This window comes from Agelaius phoeniceus, chromosome 23 (genome assembly GCF_051311805.1).
Source record: "Agelaius phoeniceus isolate bAgePho1 chromosome 23, bAgePho1.hap1, whole genome shotgun sequence".
Lineage (NCBI taxonomy): Eukaryota > Metazoa > Chordata > Aves > Passeriformes > Icteridae > Agelaius > Agelaius phoeniceus.
Genome location: NC_135287.1, coordinates 5938305 through 5955394, shown reverse-complemented (window position 1 = coordinate 5955394; position 17090 = coordinate 5938305). Strand labels below are relative to the sequence as shown.

The 17090-nt window shown below is 51.6% G+C and overlaps 1 protein-coding gene across 1 annotated transcript in view; it reads left to right on the top strand.

Moving 5' to 3' along the window:
- The window catches only part of POU2F3 (POU class 2 homeobox 3), a 49751-nt gene that overhangs the window by 18580 nt on the left and 14081 nt on the right, over positions 1-17090 (top strand). The window contains 1 exon segment of the mRNA XM_054647530.2: positions 2303-2337. Within this exon segment, the coding sequence (XP_054503505.1) occupies positions 2303-2337 (35 nt within the window).

The following is a 17090-nucleotide window of genomic DNA, read 5'->3' as shown; positions in this document are numbered from 1 at the left end:
TTCCCTGCTGGCTTTGCTCCCCTTCAGCTGCTGCTTGCAGATGGAATCAAACACCCCCCCCCACACACACACACACCCCGTGGGGGTTTCAAAGGTAGAAACTGCAGGCCTTGAAGATGCTCCCGCGGTCCTGCTCAGGTGTGTGGATGCTGATTGTGATCACCCATTAACGTTATCAGCATTCCCATCGCTGGATGTGCCCTCCTTGGCTTTTGGGGCTGGAATGGAGCTGGAACGCAATGAATGAGCCCCGTTCCTGGGGAGGGAGCAGCTGGAGAGAGCTGGACAGGGAGCAGAGGGGGTTGGAGCGAGGGAATTACACGGGGGGGAAAAGAGATAAAGGGCTGGGATTGGGGAGGGGAAAAGCTGGGAGACAGCAGGATGGGAGGAAGGCAGGAAAAGCAGGGCAGAAATGCAGCCAGGCTGGGGGAGAGGGCTCAGAGGGGATGGGGTGCAGGGCGTGAGGAGAGGGAGATCTCAAACTGGAGAGGAAGCTCAGAGCTGGATGGGGCATGGATGGTGAAGAAATGGAGATTTCTGATTGAGGGTTGGGGTGCAGGGGGTGAGGAGAGGGAGATTTTAGCATTGGGGAGGCACCTCAGAGCTGGATGGGGTGTGGATGGTGAGGAGATTTCAGACTGGGGGGAAGCTCAGAGCTGGTTGGGGTGCAGAGGGTGGGCAGATAGAGGAGATTTTAGCATTGGGGGAGGCACCTCAGAGCTGGTTGGGGTGTGGATGGTGAAGAGATTTCAAATTGAGGGTTGGGATGCAGGGGGTGAAGAAATGGAGATCTCAGACTGGGGGGGAAGCTCAGAGCTGGATGGAGTGTGAATGGTGAGATTTCAAACGGAGGGTTGGGGAGCAGAGGGTGAGGAGAGGGAGATTTTAGCATTGGGGAGGCACCTCAGATCTGTTTGGGGTGTGGATGGTGAGGAGATTTCAAATGGAGGGTTGGGATGCAGGGGGTGAAGAGATGGAGATCTCAAACTGGGGGGAGGCTCAGATCTGTTTGGGGTGTGGATGCTGAGGAGATTTCAGACTGGGGGGAAGCTCAGAGCTGCTTGAGGTGCAGAGGGTGAGCAGATGTCAAGCTGAGGGGGCAGCAGCTCGTTGTTGTGCCATGGCCCTGCTCCATAGCACAGTCCCACAGCTCTGTTTCCACAGTCAGTGCTTTTTAAACGTCCCAGATTAAATCTCCAGGGCTGTTTCTAAACAGCAGAGAGCAGCCACCAAGCTCTGTTATCCCCGACTCTCCAATGTTTTGCCATCTGTGGATAATTGTACCAAGCACACTCCCCCTCAGGACCCAGGCTGGTTCACCTGGGAATGCTCTGTGCATGGAAAAATGTGTGCTGGGCAAGGATAAAGGCTCGTTCAGCTGAGGAAAGTCCATGGCAGAGCTGGATTTGCCCTCCTGCCTGCACAGCCTCTTCCCCAGCTCTTTGCAGGAGCCCTGAACTGCTGGAAAATGTGTTGGAGCTTGATCAGATCCCAGGGCTCTGCTCTGTGGGGAAGGTTATCCTGGAAAAAACAGCAGGAGCAGGAGGCCTGGGGGCTTGTGCCAGTGGGATGTGAACAGTTCCAGGCTCTTTATCACAGCCTGGGCCGGACTGGCAGGGAAAGGCCTGGAGAATGAAGGGGTGTCTTGGGGTTGCCTCTGCAGCTCCAGAGCTTCGTGGAATCCCTTCCAGCACTCGGATCTGTGGGGAGCACAACCTTTGCTCTGTGATGTTCTTGATGAATTTGGCAGGTGTGATGGGGAGGGGGGGGGATGTTTATCATCAAAGGGGAATGAGTGAGGGCCTGTGCGGTACCTTCAGGCTGGAACCTGTCTGATTTTTTTCCCCCTGTGCCTGCCAATCTCTTTTGGAATCAAGGAGACGCCTCTGGAGCACAACCCCACGGCACCCTGTGTTCCTCCAGGTACCCACAATTACCCAGTTCCTGAAGGTCCTGGGTGAGCAGCCCTGGCCACCTCCCTGCTGGCCTTTCCCACACTTAGCCCTGGGCTCCCCTGCACGTTTGTGATGTCCTCCAGCTCACCTCTGCTGGAATCTCCCTCGTGATTTCCCCCACCCTTGGCCAGGTATCTCCCAGGCAGGAACACTTTCATTATCCCTCAGCAAAAGGCTGGCACCACCTAAATGCTGCAGAAGCCTTCATCCTCCCATTTCTGCACCTTCCTCCTCCTCTGCTTGCTCTTCCAGGGCCAATTTTTTGGTTGTGTGTGTCCCAAGTACTGGAAAGCTCCCACCAGTGCTGTCATTAACACTGAGGTGTTTTTCTCTTTGTTTCCTTGTAGGCAATGAACAGAATGGGCTGGACTTTAACAGGCAGGTAAGATGCTCCCTGGCTAGAATGGCTGGGTTTTATTTTTTCATTGATTTTTATTTTTTCCCTTTCTGGAATGGCTGTTTTTTATTTGCTCATCATGCTGCAAAGAGATAAAAACTGTTGGGTCAGAGAGAAACCACAGAATTTCTTCCCAGTTCCCCTTGTGGGATGCAATGACAGATTGCACCTCTGCTCTCCCTCTCCCTAATTCATAGAAGTTCAGCTAATTACAGAGTTCCTTTAAATGACCATTTGCTCGAGGGGTTTTCTGGCTTTTACAGTTTTTTAGATCATTATTTAGAAACAAAAAGCACCTCAGTGATGGTGGCAAGGGTGCGAAACCCTCCCCAAAGCCCTGGTGCTGTGACATTGGCACTGGCAGCACGGTGCTGGGCAGGGACAAAGGCACGGGGCTGCCTCAGGAGTGTCAGCCAGCACCAAAAATGAGCTGGTTTGAGGTTTTGGTCTCAAATTCCTGTCTGCAAGGCAGCAGATGAAGTATGGGGCAAGCAAACCCCAATTGCACAAAGAGCAGCTGAGGGGCTGTGGGTGCTCCTCTCCCCCTGCTTTTAAAACCTTCCCTGGCTCCCTGAGTGGCTCTGAGGATCCCTGAGTGTCACATCAGGAGGTGGCAGTCCCCTGGAGCCCTTGGTGGCAGACACTGGGTTTGGAGCAGCCTGGGACAGCGGGAGGTGTCCCTGCCACGGCAGGGGTGGGATGGGATGGGATTTAAGAAGGGAAGGAGCTTTAAGGTTCCTTCCAGTTCAAACCATTCTGAGATTTTAGGAAAATGCTTGAGGTCTTGGAGTGCACAGGTCAAATTCCTGTCTGCAAGGCAGCAGATGAAATATGGGGCAAGCAAACCCCAATTGCACAAAGAGCAGCTGAGGGGCTGTGGGTGCTCCTCTCCCCCTGCTTTTAAAGCCTTCCCTGGCTCCCCGAGTGCCTGCAGGCCTTCTTGAGTGGCCCTGAGGATCCCTGGGTGTCACATCAGGAGGTGACAGCCCCCTGGAGCCCTTGGTGGCAGGCACAGGGTGCCCAGAGCAGCCGGGGCTGCCCCTGCATCCCTGGCAGTGCCCAGGCCAGGCTGGACACTGGGTTTGGAGCAGCCTGGGACAGCGGGAGGTGTCCCTGCCATGGCAGGGGTGGGATGGGATGGGATTTAAGAAGAGAAGGAGCTTTAAGGCTCCTTCCAGTTCAAACCATTCTGAGATTTGAGGAAAATGCTTGAGGTCTTGGAGTGCACAGGTCAAATTCCTGTCTGCAAGGCAGCAGATAAAATATGGGGCAAGCAAACCCCAACTGCACAAAGAGCAGCTGAGGGGCTGTGGGTGCTCCTCTCCCCCTGCTTTTAAAGAATTCCCTGGCTCCCTGAGTGCCTGCAGGCCTTCCTGAGTGGCCCTGAGGATCCCTGAGTGTCACATCAGCCCTTGGTGGCAGGCACAGGATGCCCAGAGCAGCTGGGGCTGCCCCTGCATCCCTGGCAGTGCCCTGGACACTGGGTTTGGAGCAGCCTGGGACAGTGGGAGGTGTCCCTGCCACGGCAGGGGTGGGATGGGATGGGATTTAAGAAGGGAAGGAGGTTTAAGGCTCCTTCCATTTCAAACCATTCTGAGATTTGAGGAAATGCTCTCTGCAAAGCATCCTGAGATTTGGGGAAAACGCTCTCTGAGCCCAGAGCTGAGTCCTCCCGTGGCCAGCAGAACTGGAGTGAGGCCTGCAAGGCAAAGAGGATCCAGGAGGGCCAAAGCTGCCCTGCTGCAGGACTGCAGGGTGGGAGCTGGGGTGCACCAGGGGCTGGGGCTGCACGCACAGACTCGGGGCTGAGGCTGGCACAGCCTCCCACCCTCTGCCCATGTGCATCCCCCGAATCCCAGGGCTCCAACCCTTCCCAGAGGCCTCCTGTGAGCAGCTGCACCTTCCCCACGTGGCTTTTTGTGCCTCCAGCTTGCCTTGGTGGCTGTGCAGTGACAAATGTCAGCCACGGCGCTGTTTGTTTGTTTGCTTTGGCTGCTGCAGCTTTGGGTGGGTCTCCCTTTTCCTACCAAAGGTGTCCTGACACGCTCAGCCACCTTCCAGGAGTTTGGAATGCCCAGCTGCAAACAAAAAGCCCTGTGTGTGCAGCCCAGAGCACGGAGAGGGATCCAACCAGGACCTGCCCCGCTCACCAGGGCTGGGAAAGTGAAATTATTGCAGACAGGGATGAGCACGAGGTCCTTCTGCCATGGCAGCACCACAAAGGGGCTGGAGCTGGGCTGGGGCTGATCAGGGAGAGGTGGTGGGGCAGGGTTGACTTACACCCACTGCTCCTCTCAGGGATGCTGGGGAACTTCTGGGGGCAGCCAGGTTTGCAGGCAGTAGAAATATCCCCCTCCTAAAAAGAAATTGTGGGTTTACATTTGGTTTTTTTTTTTTTTGGTTTTTTTTTTTTGGTTTTGGGGGGGTTTTTTGGTTTTTTTTGTGTTTGTTTTTGTTTGGTTTTTCGGGTTTTTTTGATTTTTTTGTTTCTTTGTTTTTAGGGGTTTTTTAGGGTTTTTTGGGGTTTTTTTAGTCGTTTTTGGGTTTTTTGGACTTTTTTGTTTGTTTTTGTGGGGGTTTGGTTTTTTGGGTTTTTTGTTTGTTTGTTTGGTTTTTTTTAGGTTTTTTTTTCAGCATTTCCACTTTTATTTTCCTCCTTCCACCAAAACGGCGCCGCAAAATCCAATTAATTTATTCCAGCTTGTCTCTACAACTGAGTAGCCGACTTAGCTGGGGATTTAGCAGGGTTTAAAAAGCAAAAGGCTCTGAATGAGCTCGTTGTATTGTTTGATTTTATTCCTAAACTGCTCTGATTGCCCAGAGCCCAGCAAGGGTGTTTGCAGTGATGCCAGGGATGGGATGCGACAGGCCCTGAGTGGACACAGAGCTGTGCAAGGCTCTTTGTCTCCCTCTCTTGGCCCTCCCAAGGCCATGGGTAGAGTGATTTTAAAACGTTATTATTTAAAATAATAATGACTATTTGAAAGTATTGTTATTTAAAATAATAATTATTATTTTAAATTATTCTCTTAAACGAGCAGGAGCCCAAATGCACACGGGCTCCACGCTCACATTTAGGGTTGACCTCAGCTGTTGCTGAATTCATCCTCAATTCAGCAAATAGATTTCAAATGATGAGAAAAAAGGAAGAGAGGAGAGCTGGAAATATCAAAGTGTTTTCATGTAGAATCAGGTGCTGTGCTCTTTCATTAGGGGTGGAGGTTGGTGGGTTTTTTAATTTGGTTTGGGGTTTGAGGTTGGTTTTGGATGGTTTTTCTTTTTCGTTAGCTTGCAATTCAAGTTTTCAAACCGAAGCCAGGGCAGGATGGTTTGAAACCCAACTCCAAACCGACTGCAGGAGCTCTCTTTGCCTTTATTTGGAGTGCTGGGCTCTAATCACTTTGAAGATCATAAATCTCACATCGTTTAAGCCTCTCCCCCAGCCTTTGTAGATGGCCTACATTTCAGGTCTGCTTCCCTCCCTCCCTGCCGAGCTGCGCTCCAGGCGGGATGGGAAGGGTGGAGTGACCTGGTTAGACCCCTTCCCTGCCTCCCAATTCCCTGCTGGGGCTGCTCTCACCCTGCAAACGGGGCAGGGAGGGAAACTCTTGTGGATTTTGAGGTTTTTCGAGCAGTTTGTGGGTCAGCCCTGCGCTTTATGAGAAAGCTGCCTCTGATCCCTCAGCCTATTTGGCAAACATCTCTGCTCTGCCCCCCCTTTCCCTCCCCTCTTCAAACTCTCCTCCCACCTGGATGCAACAGTAATTTGTATGTGAATGAGAGGGAAAAGGGTGTGGATGGAAAAAGCAGCATCTTCAGCCTTGCCTATCTGGTTTGGCTTTTTTTTTATTTAGTGAGTCTAATGCTGCTTGTTTCCTGTTTATGGCCGGGGAAATGCAAAGGCACAGCAATAAACTTTCACCTTCGCTGCTGGCAGCCTGCACAGGGACATCATCTGCCTCCTGATGGGCTGGGATGGTGGCCAGGGACAGATGTGAGTGAAAATGGCAAAGTTTGCCTCAAAATGGGAGCAGGACCAGGGCTGGGAGTGCTGCAATGGGAGCCGATCCTGCCCAGGTGCTGCGGTCTCCCAGCTCTGCTGGGGCTTCATTCCCCTGTAGGAAATCCAGGATTGTTTGTTTTTGTAGCTGCTCTGCAGAGCCAGGTGTCTGGAGCAGAGCCCTGGGATAACGCTGCAGAGCACACAGGGATGGAGGGCTGCTGGTTTTGGGAGGTGCCAGGGCTTGTGTGAGTGGTGTGAGGGCTGAGCCCAGCCCAGGGAGCTGTGCATCCAATGCACAGCTGCAGGAGGGCAATGCACAGCTGCATTCTCTGCAGGGAATGGGGAGAATGCACAGCTGCAGGAGGGCCATGCACAGCTGCATTCTGTGCAGGGAATGGGGAGAATGCACAGCTGCATTCTCTGCAGGGAATGAGGGCCATGCACAGCTGCATTCTCTGCAGGGAATGAGGAGAATGCACAGCTGCAGGAGGAGAATGCACAGCTGCATTCTGTGCAGGGAATGAGGAGAATGCACAGCTGCATTCTGTGCAGGGAATGAGGGCCATGCACAGCTGCATTCTGTGCAGGGAATGAGGAGAATGCACAGCTGCAGGAGGAGAATGCACAGCTGCATTCTGTGCAGGGAATGAGGAGAATGCACAGCTGCAGGAGGGCAATGCACAGCTGCATTCTGTGCAGGGAATGAGGGCAATGCACAGCTGCAGGAGGGCAATGCACAGCTGCATTCTGTGCAGGGAATGAGGGCCATGCACAGCTGCATTCTGTGCAGGGAATGAGGGCAATGCACAGCTGCAGGAGGGCCATGCACAGCTGCATTCTGTGCAGGCAATGAGGGCAATGCAGGACAATGCACTTTCCAGCAGGGAGGTGATGGCAGCACCTTGTTGGTCCAGGGAGGAAGGCAGCATCTCCTCTCCTCCTTCCAGGGAGGGAATGAGAGCTCCTCTGCAAGTCCTCCCTTGTGGAGGTTCCAGCTGTGGGTTTCTCTGGGTCTGGATTGAAGGCACTTGAGGCAGTGGTTCATGCTCAGACTCAGGTGTTTATTTATTATTTCTTATCAGCAAAAGTCTCACTACTGTGAGTTCTGCAGCAAGGCACAAAATGGCCAACAATCTCTTGTTCCAAGGTCTTTTAAGACCCTCCAATTAAGAACTGACACCTGGATTATTTTCCCTTTTAACCCAATAACTGATCCCAAAGAGCTGCAATGCAGACTTTTCTGCCCAATTACAAAATGCCACCAAACCCATGAAGAACAAATCCAGGACAAACCCTGTGCCCTCCACCTTGCTTCCATCCACAACGTCCTAAAAATCCCAAAACCTCAATTTCTCACCAAGTGATACACCTACACTCCTCTCTGTAATCTATATTTCTCTCTACAATCTCTAAATTTCACACTTTTGTGGGTTCCAGTCTATCTTGAAGTCTTTAGGAAACTTTCTACATGAGTGAGGGTCAAAGTCAGTGGGGCACCCCAGAGCAGACACAGAAATGTTCCCAGTGCCCTGGGTTTGCACACTCCCTGCTCTCCAGAGCTGGGAGGGGAAATGTCCCCCTTGAAGTGAAGCTCAAATGTTCTTGTCCCCCTTGAAATGATGCTGACAGGTTTTTGTGGCCCTTGAAATGAAGCTCACAGGTTTTTGTGTGAGCAGAGCTGGGCAGGATCTGCCCCTGCTCCCTACCCAAATGTGCCAGGCACTCTTCATGCCAGCAAAAGGCTGACCTTGCAGGACAGGCTGTCATTTGTTTATCAAACCTGTCATTATCATCAATCACCTCAATCTGAAGCTGATCTGGCTGGGAGATTTGACAAAGTTTGGGACAGACAGTCAGGCTCTGAGGTGCCTGAGCAGGGCTCAGCTTCAGTTTCACTGCTGGTTCTTTATTCCTGCTCTTTGCTGCCTGTGGTTCACCCCAGCCAGGGGATGGAGTGAGGATATGGATTTCCAACAGGCTTCCTAGAAAGCCTTTGCAGCTGGGTCTGTTGAAAATTCCTCCTTTCTAAAACCAGGTCAAGCATCCTGTGTGTTACTGCCCTGCTCTCTCAGGAGAGGCTGGAGGGGTTCCCTCCCCTCAAGACCTCCTTGTCTAACTTCTCTCCCTCTTCTCTTCACATCTGACAGTCCTTGCCCAAAGAAACTTTAATTCTGGGGGCTTGTGTGGGATTTCCAGCAGCTGCTTTGAGGCAGCAGGGCGAGTTATCTCAGGGCTCCACAGCTGCTGTCCTGTAGACACAGATGTGAGAGATTCAAAGTGGGCAAGCTGCACCTGAGATGTGAAAATCCCTTTTCAGTGCCATTAATGAGCGCCCTGACCTCGTTTGGTACCTTCCACCCACACGTCTGAGGGCTCTTTGCTAATGGGCTCAGCATCCCTCGGTGCCTCTGCGAGGTGGGGAGGTGTCCTGCAGACACAGCCTGGCTTTCCCAGGGCTGCTGAGCTCTGTGACTGCAGCTGGGCTCAGGGGATGCTTCGTGGGCCACTTGCCCCTGGACGTTGGGCTGGATTGAAACCCAGGCCCTTGCTCAGAGCTGGGTTCTGGACTCCCATCCTCTGATTCATCGTCTTGTGCTCAACCACAGACAAGTTCTTCCTCCCCTCCATCCTTTTGAAGGTGCACAGGAGGGCCCAGCTCGCTGGGTAGTTTGTTATTAATATCTGGGATGCAAAACTCCCTGCACATTTAATTTCACTGCACCAGGGCTTCCCTCCCCGCCGGGGATCTCTCTCATCGTTTCTCATTCTGCTCCCTGTTCCCACCTCCCCCTGCTCTCATGTGCTCCCTGGATGTCATTGCTGTTCCTGCTTGGGTAGCTCAGGTTTCAGTCTGCCATCCACATTTCCATCCCAGTCCTGTTTTGCCCTCCTCTCAAGGGGAGGTTCACATCCTGCTTCCTTCTCCCCTCTGGGGATCAATTCAGATTTCACTCTCTCTTCTCCCCGTTGCCCCAGGGCATCAGCCTGAGTTCTTGCATCTGCTTTTCATCTCTTGAGCCTCCCCTGGCTGGAAATCAGGGCCTGACACTGGATCTAAGCTCAGCTCTGCCCTGGCCTTTCCCTTTTGAAGTCTCCCTGCTCTGTCCTAGGGACAGGCTGATTGCATAAATTTGTTTGTGTGCAGGTTCCTCATTGAGATGCAGCCCTTTGGGAGAGCATCAGAGAAAGCCCTGGCTCCAGGGAAAGTCCTCTGTGCCTAAATCTGGCCCTGCTTTGCTTAGGACAGATATGCAGAGGAACCCCTTCTTCAGGCTGGGTTTGTTCTGAGTTTGCTGGGAATGAACTCCCAAACAGGCCAGGGGAATTGTGAGGGAAAGGGGGTGCAATTAGGAGTGAGAATTTGGCCTTTTAAATTGTTTTTCTCAGGAGATGGACTGAAACCACTGAATTAATTTGTTGACAACATCCCAGAGCTGGCTGCATTTTATCTGTCCCTTAACATCCAGCTGCAGTCCTTTCCCAAACTCCTGCTCTCCTGCTTTCGAAGGGCAAACTTCATTTACAGCGTGATTCCTACACCTGTTTGCTTGGCAAAACACCTGGGTCAGCTGCTCCAGATCTGCTTGAGAGGGAGAGACGGAGATCTTTGTGCAAATCCCCTGCTCACCCTTCAGCAAACGCTTTCTGTGCTCACCAGGGACAAGCCCCAGCCTCGTGGATCTCTCTGAAGGGTCACAAAACTCGTTTTCCACAGCAGAAACTCAGCCCAAAGGCAGGGCTGCCACAACCCAGGTGGCCCAGCACCTTTTTTGAGGGTTGGGTGGCACGAGCTGCTGTGCTGGATGTGACTCCCAGGGAGTCACCGCTAATGAGGAGAAGGACTCGGAGTCCTTGGAGCCCTTTCATCTGCTGAGCTCCAAGAATTCCCCCCAGACCTGCACCACCCAGCCAGGGTGGGGCTCTGTACCTGTCCTGCACCAGCACAGCAAGAGGAAGGTGATGAGTTCCCAGCAAGGTCTCTAATTTTGGACATCCAAGGGCATTTTCTCCCTCCCCACAGGTGCTCCCTGTGGGATCAATGGGTTTATCCAACATTTTCTCCTCCCCAGAAGGAGAAGAAGGGCTTATCTGGCATTTTCTTCCTCCCCAGAGGTTCTCCCTGTGGGATCAGTGGGTTTATCCAGCATTTTCTCCTTCCCCATAAGTGCTCCTGTTGGATCAATGGGTTTATCTAGCATTTTCTCCCTCTCCAGAGGTTCTCCCTGTGGGATCAATGGGTTTTTCCAGCATTTTCTCCCTCCCCAGAGGTTCTGGGATCAGTGGGTTTATCCAGCAGGGACCTTCCTGGCTGCTTCCCCAGCCCGTGGAATTCCCATTGGTTGGGAGCAGAGAGCTGGCTCTGAGCTCTCCCAACCCTTGGACTTCATCCCTCCACCCAAAATGAAACCCTGTGTGATGCTCTCCCATCATCTTCCTCGCTCTCCCATCATCTTCCTCGCTCTCCCATCTTCCTCGCTCTCCCATCTTCCTCGCTCTCCCTTTCTCTTTTAATTGCACTTTTTGGTGTGGTCATTGCAATCTTCTCCTGCTCTTCTCCTGTCCCAGCTCCCAGTGCCAAAAGTGCTAGGGACCAGCAGGAGAGGCCAGTGGAGCTGGGATGGAGCCAGCCCCAGCCTGATTCTAAGCTAATTCCTCCTAAAATGTGCTGGGCAGTGTGTCCCCACCCAAGGGCAGGGTGGGCACTGTCCCCATGGGTGACTAACTCAGGGAGTGCCAGGTGTTTGCATTTGCCACTGCCAGAGGGCAGAGATTCCTCCCCATGGATGGGGAAAAATAATAATAATAATTAAAAAAAAGGAAATTTTTCATGCAGGGCAAATTCTCAGCCCAGAAAATCCCAATCAGGCAAATTTGGAGTGGAGCAGGAACGTGCTCGGGCTCCAGGGGACCTGTGTGAGCTTGCAGGAGGGCAGGGGAGAAGCCATGGAGTGGAGTGTGTGAAATCAGGGTGATAAGGAAAGGGGCAGGGATGCAGCCCAGGGTGGGAGCAGAGCAGATAAGCACGGAGGTGTAGGCAGAGGTGGAGTTCTGGAGAGGTTTGGGAGTTGGGCAAGTGAAATGTGGAGAGAGAGAGAGGTGCAGGGAGCAGTGCTGCAACCCACGGGAGGGCTGGGGGAGTCCTGGCAGGGAGACAGGGCAGAAATCCCAGCCTTGATGGTGGGAAAGGATGCTTCATCATGAAATATTCAAATTAAGGTGCCTCGAACATTTTTCATTTTTACAGTGATTGAACACTTGCTTTTTCGGAAATCGGATCGCACAAGTTATTTTTAAATAACGACACAAAACAAACGGATTCCCAAAATTTTAGGCAGAGTTTTAGATGTGTATTGCATCACATGCAATGGAGTTATGGGTGGACCCTGTGGTGAATAGTTATGCCCTCCTGGCATCCAGCCACAAGTGGAGTCCCCCAGAGCTCAGCACTGGGGACAGTTCTTGTCAGCGTCTTTATCAGTGACCTGGGGGACATGATCAAGTGCACCCCCAGTCAGCTGGGAGATGACACCAAGCTGGGTGGGAGTGTTCATCTGCTGGAGGGCAGGAAGGCTCTGCAGAGGGATCTGGACAGGCTGGATCCATGGGCAGATCCCATTTCCCATGCGTTGAGTGGAGCTTGTGGCCACTGTGACCAAGGAAATGGCATCTCCTGTTAAATGCTCCCAGTTTGGGGTGCCCACAGGGAAGGTACCATGTGCCTGGGTATCCCTGCTCAGAGGGAAGGTGCTGGAAGTTGATTTTTCAGTACCTTTCCAGCAGTTCTGTGCCCCTGAGAGCATCCAGAGGCTCTGAGCCCCCCAGGCTGTGGGGCAGGACCGATCTGGAGAGGTTTGGGAGTTGAGCAAGTGAAATGTGGGGAGAGAGAGGTGCAGGGAGCAGTGCTGCAACCCACGGGAAGGCTGGGGGAGTCCTGGCAGGGGAAACAGGGCAGAAATCCCAGCCTTGATGGTGGGAAAATAATTTCCCATGCTTTGAGTGGAGCTTGTGGCCACTGTGACCAAGAAAATGGCATCTCGTGTTAAATGCTCCCAGTTTGGGGTGCCCACAGGGAAGGTACCATGTGCCTGGGTATCCCTGCTCAGAGGGAAGGTGCTGGAAGTTGATTTTTCAGTATCTTTCCGGCAGTTGTGTGCCCCTGAGAGCACCCAGAGGCTCGGAGCCCCCCAGGCTGTGGGGCAGGACCCTCCCTCCCACCTGAGCAGGTGTCACCCTGAGCGTGGCCAGGCAGGGCAGGTGCTCTTCCCACCTCTGCTGTGGTTCTCCTCTCCCTGTGCCACAGGTGATCATTTGAGGTTCAGCACAGCAAGGGGGGGACTTCTCTCTCTTCCCTGTTTGTTTGGAAGCAAAAATTCCATGGAAGAGCTGTCTCAGAGAGCCCACAAGAGCTGCGTGTGGTTGTGTTTGTTTTCTCCTGTCGAGTGTGCAGCTTGGTTGCCCCTAAAGTTTTGCCTTCCCACCCCTACTTTGACTCCAGCACAACCATTTCCATCCCAAGCTGAAGCTGAGGATAAACCCTATCAGATCACACCTCAATTAATAAACTCAAAGGCCCCGTGGAGGGCGATGCAGGTGTGCTGAGGTTTGGGATTGCATTTGAATTTGCCATGGCTGAGCTTTAGGACAGAGCTTGTTTGGGAGTTGATCCCACGCTGAATTCCTCTCTGTCATGCTGACAGCTTCCAAAAATCCCCAGCCTTCAGTGGCACATAAACATTGCAGGGTGAATATCGTGGCACTGACATAAAGGTTTTCTGCCTTCTTTCCAGGTGGCTGTTAAGCCCTGCTGTATGTGCAGGATAGTACATGTGGAAATAGTAATTGCAACCCCATTATTACTATTATTATTATTGCCATAATTTATTATTAGTGTGTTTTTTATTTTATGGGGCCCACGTGTGCGGGTAATTCACGGCGGAGCGCTTACGCCATCCCAAGGTGGGAAGGATCAGGGAGCTGCAGGAGACTTAGATCCAGCTTAATTCCTGTTTCCAGCTTAAATCCTCCTCCCTGAGCCCCAGGCAAAGGGTTTTGGGGCAGCTCGAGGCAGCCCTGCTGTGCTGAAGAGCACTTTGGGGTGACTCAAAGCGTTTTGGGGTGACTCAGAGCTGTTCCTTCTCTGGGTGCTCCAGACCCTCTGTGTGCGCCTGAGCCTCCTCTCCCCTCTGCTCTGCAGGGCTGGGAGTGAGTCAAACTCCTAAACTCGGCTCTGACTGTGAGATAAGGCAGATGTGGAGGCAGATAAATGTGTTGCAAAGAGGTCACTGGCTAAATAGGAGCTTCACAACAAATGGGGGTGTCTGCATCTCCCACTAACGTGGTTCCTGCCTGATAACTGGGGCTGGAGAGGGCTGACAGGGCTTGGACAGGAGAGATCCAGACCTGGATTTGGGAGAGGATTGGAGGCTCTGAATTGGTGGCTGAGTGAGGAGGATGATGGAGCACTGTGTGTGTGTCACACTGGGAGCTCATCCAAATGAGGATTTTGGGCTCTGATAGGTGGGGAAGACATTGAAATTATCCCTAAACTGGGATTCCCCATGGAGGGCTCCAGCCCAGCCCGTGGGATCCAACCACCAGCCCATGGAATCTGAGGGGAATTCAAGCAGAGGTGCTCAGCAGAATCTTCCCAATTTCCCAGTTTTCCAGAGCTCTCCAAGATGTCTGCAGGATGTTTTCACGAGCCGAGCGTTTGCCAGAAGTTCACAGATCAGTTACAAAACAGATGTACCTTTCTCTTTTTTTTTTTTTTTTTTCCTCTCCCCTTCTTCCTACTGGTAAGGAAGAGTTTGTGCAGTAATTGCAGGCAGGTTGGGAGATGTTTTCTTCATAATTCTCCTTCTTATGAAATGTTTATGAAACACCTTCCACAAATCAATTACGCAAGCGGGCTCCGGAGCTTTGATCATTTTCCATCACCCTCAATGTGTTTCTTAGTTTGTTTTGCTTTTTGTTTTTGTGTTTAGGCCGGAGATAGGTAAGAAACCATCCATCCTTGCAGCTGTTCAAGCCAACTTCGGAAGGGACTCTCTCTTTTGCAGCCAGTCACCCTTCCTGTGTTTTTCGCTCGGCTTGCTCGGGGGCTGACCCTGTTTCGAGGCTGTGAAAACATCCAAACATCCACTTGAGATTTGCAAGTGTGATTCCTGCCCTGGCCCAGAGGAGCTCTCGTGCCTCCAGCTGCCGTTACCCGCTCCCAGCCCTGCCCTGGGCCTCCCCTCGGGCCACAAAGGGAGGAAGGTGCTGGAGATTCACAGCCAAGAGCCCCCACGCCTCACCCCAGCCGTGGGCATTTGCAGGTCCTGCTCTTTGCCCTGCTCGTTTTTTCCATGGGATGGTTCAGGTTGGAAGATTCATTGGCGTGGGCAACGAAGCTTCCCCTAGACCAGGTTGCTTTCCTTAAATACTGTTATTTTTTCTGAGTAAAATTCAGTGGGAACAAAGTCTCCCCATGACTTCTCGTTCCCCTTTCCCCATCCATGATCATCCTATAAAACCAAGATCCTGAGCAATCCCAGGGGGATCTGCTCCTGCTTTTACCCAAATCACTGTGTCTTGCTTGCAGAGCTCCCATCAAATACCCCCACGAGGTGATTCTCTGAGGATTTCATCCTTTCAACCTTGGTTTTTTTTTTTTTTTTTTGGTCCCTCAAGGAAAACTCTTCTCATATTTGCAGGCATTTTCTGCAAATCTGAGGAGGCAGATGCACTGGGAAAGGAGGAGGCAATTCCTCCCCTTGTTTTATTAATTCGAAATTTACATTATTTTAAGGGAGTCTCATGATATTGAGTGGCCTCGCCCACAATGTGTGTGGTTTTTTGGGGTTTTTTTGGGTTTGGGTTTTTTTTTTTTTAATGTACACTTGGCAATATTGCCGGTTTAGCCAGGGGAAGAAACCAAAAGAGTGGGATTTGCATAAACCATCCCCAAAGTTTTGGATAGATCCCGACCTCCTAATGAACAATTAGCCAGCTGCAGAGAGGGAAGAGGAAGAGGAGGGCGAGGTAAATTCGAGCCTAAACCCAATGGAAATAGGTGCAAGGGGGAGAAGGATTTGTCAAGAACGAAGGCCAGGTTCCCGCCCACTGCGCAGGAGGGAGAATTCCAGGGCCGGGGGAAGGAGCAGTGGGAGATGTTGTTGTTGTTTTTGAGTCGGGAGCCGGTGCTCTGCCAAACCCACCTCCCGTTCTCACATCCAGCCATGCCGGGATGCGGCTACACACCCCTTTGTGCCTGGAGCGCCGCCAGCTCGTCCCGCTTGGCAGCTGCAAAAATTGATTTCAGTTTGGAAATGGCTCGTGCCTCCTCAACACCCCACTGCCAGCGGGATCACAGCTCAGGCAGGATCCACAGCCCGGCTCTCTGAGACGCCAAAAACTTCAATTCCTTGGGACTGCTCAGCCTTGGATGAAGCAGACAAACGTTAATTTTTAAATTTTTTTTTTAACAACTTTTTTTACAAATATTTTTTTTTTTCTTATTTGCCTCCAATGGATTCTTTTTAATGCAAAGAACCACGTGCCTGCAGTGACTGGATGGCTCAGGGGTAACGGGGTGTCCTCCTGAGCCTTTTTGCCTGACGTTCAGTGACTTATCGCTGCCGATAGCGATCGAGAAGATCTTTCCACCTGATTTTTTTTTTTGTTGTTTGTTTTTTGCCCTGCCAGGCTTAGAGGGATGATCATGCCAACCTGAAAGGTAGGAAAGAGCTGGAATTCATAGCATGTCTACCTCTTGCTGCAAGGAGCTGGGAGTATTGCAAAACGAGTTTCGGCGGTGTCCAGAGCTCGAGCTGTAATGAAAGGGGGTGTTGTAATCACCTTCCCTCCGAGCAGCACCTTCCAAAATGCAGAGGGGGGAACATTGCAGCTCCCTTTTCTGGAGCTGTTGAGCTTCTTGTGATCCCGTTTTCCGCCTTTTCTCCTCTCGTGGAGGTCCATCAAAGCTTGCACTCGATGGTTGTAGAGGTCTCTTCCAACCGGAATTATTCCGCGTGTTTCTTCGCTTTGCTCAAACGGGTGGAAAAGCTCCTTCAAACCCCAAAATATTCACTCAGGATGGGGTTTGTGGAGCTGGATTTCTTGTCCCCCTCTGCTGGCAGGAGGTTGTAGGGCCTCAAGGCCCCATCAGTGGGGCAAAGACCCCGCTCACCTTTGGGGGATGGTTTGGAAGGGATCTGGTGGGAACACTTGGGGATGTTCACTCCTTGGAGTCAGGGTGACTCTTCAGGAGTTTCAAGCTGTGTCCTTGGTAGAGTCCTCCTGGTTTTTCCAGTTTTTGGGAATTAGAGGCTCTTCTTGCTGTGATGAGGAATAATCCTTGTTCAGTGTTGAGAAAAGGTTTGGGTCAATCTTTTCCTAGAGGAGAGTTCTGTATCGTTTACCTGTCCCCTGTGCATGGACACTCCTCACTCACCTTTCAGGAATTTACCTGAAAACTTCCAAAATCCTCCCCTCCCTCCTGTCCCTGTCAGCGCTACCAAAAGACTTTTGCTACTACAATTGGAACACATTTTTATTATTATTATTTCTTAATAAATTATTTTTTTTAATGTATTAGCAAAGTTAGAAATGAGTGTGGAGATTGTCGAATAAACCAGAAACAAGGATTCAGTTCTGGTCCCTGGGTGCATTTTTTTCTAAGAATGTTGATTTAAAAATCATTATTTTCTTGTGGACAAGAACTTTGAAAGAACATAAAGTAGCTCAAAAAGAC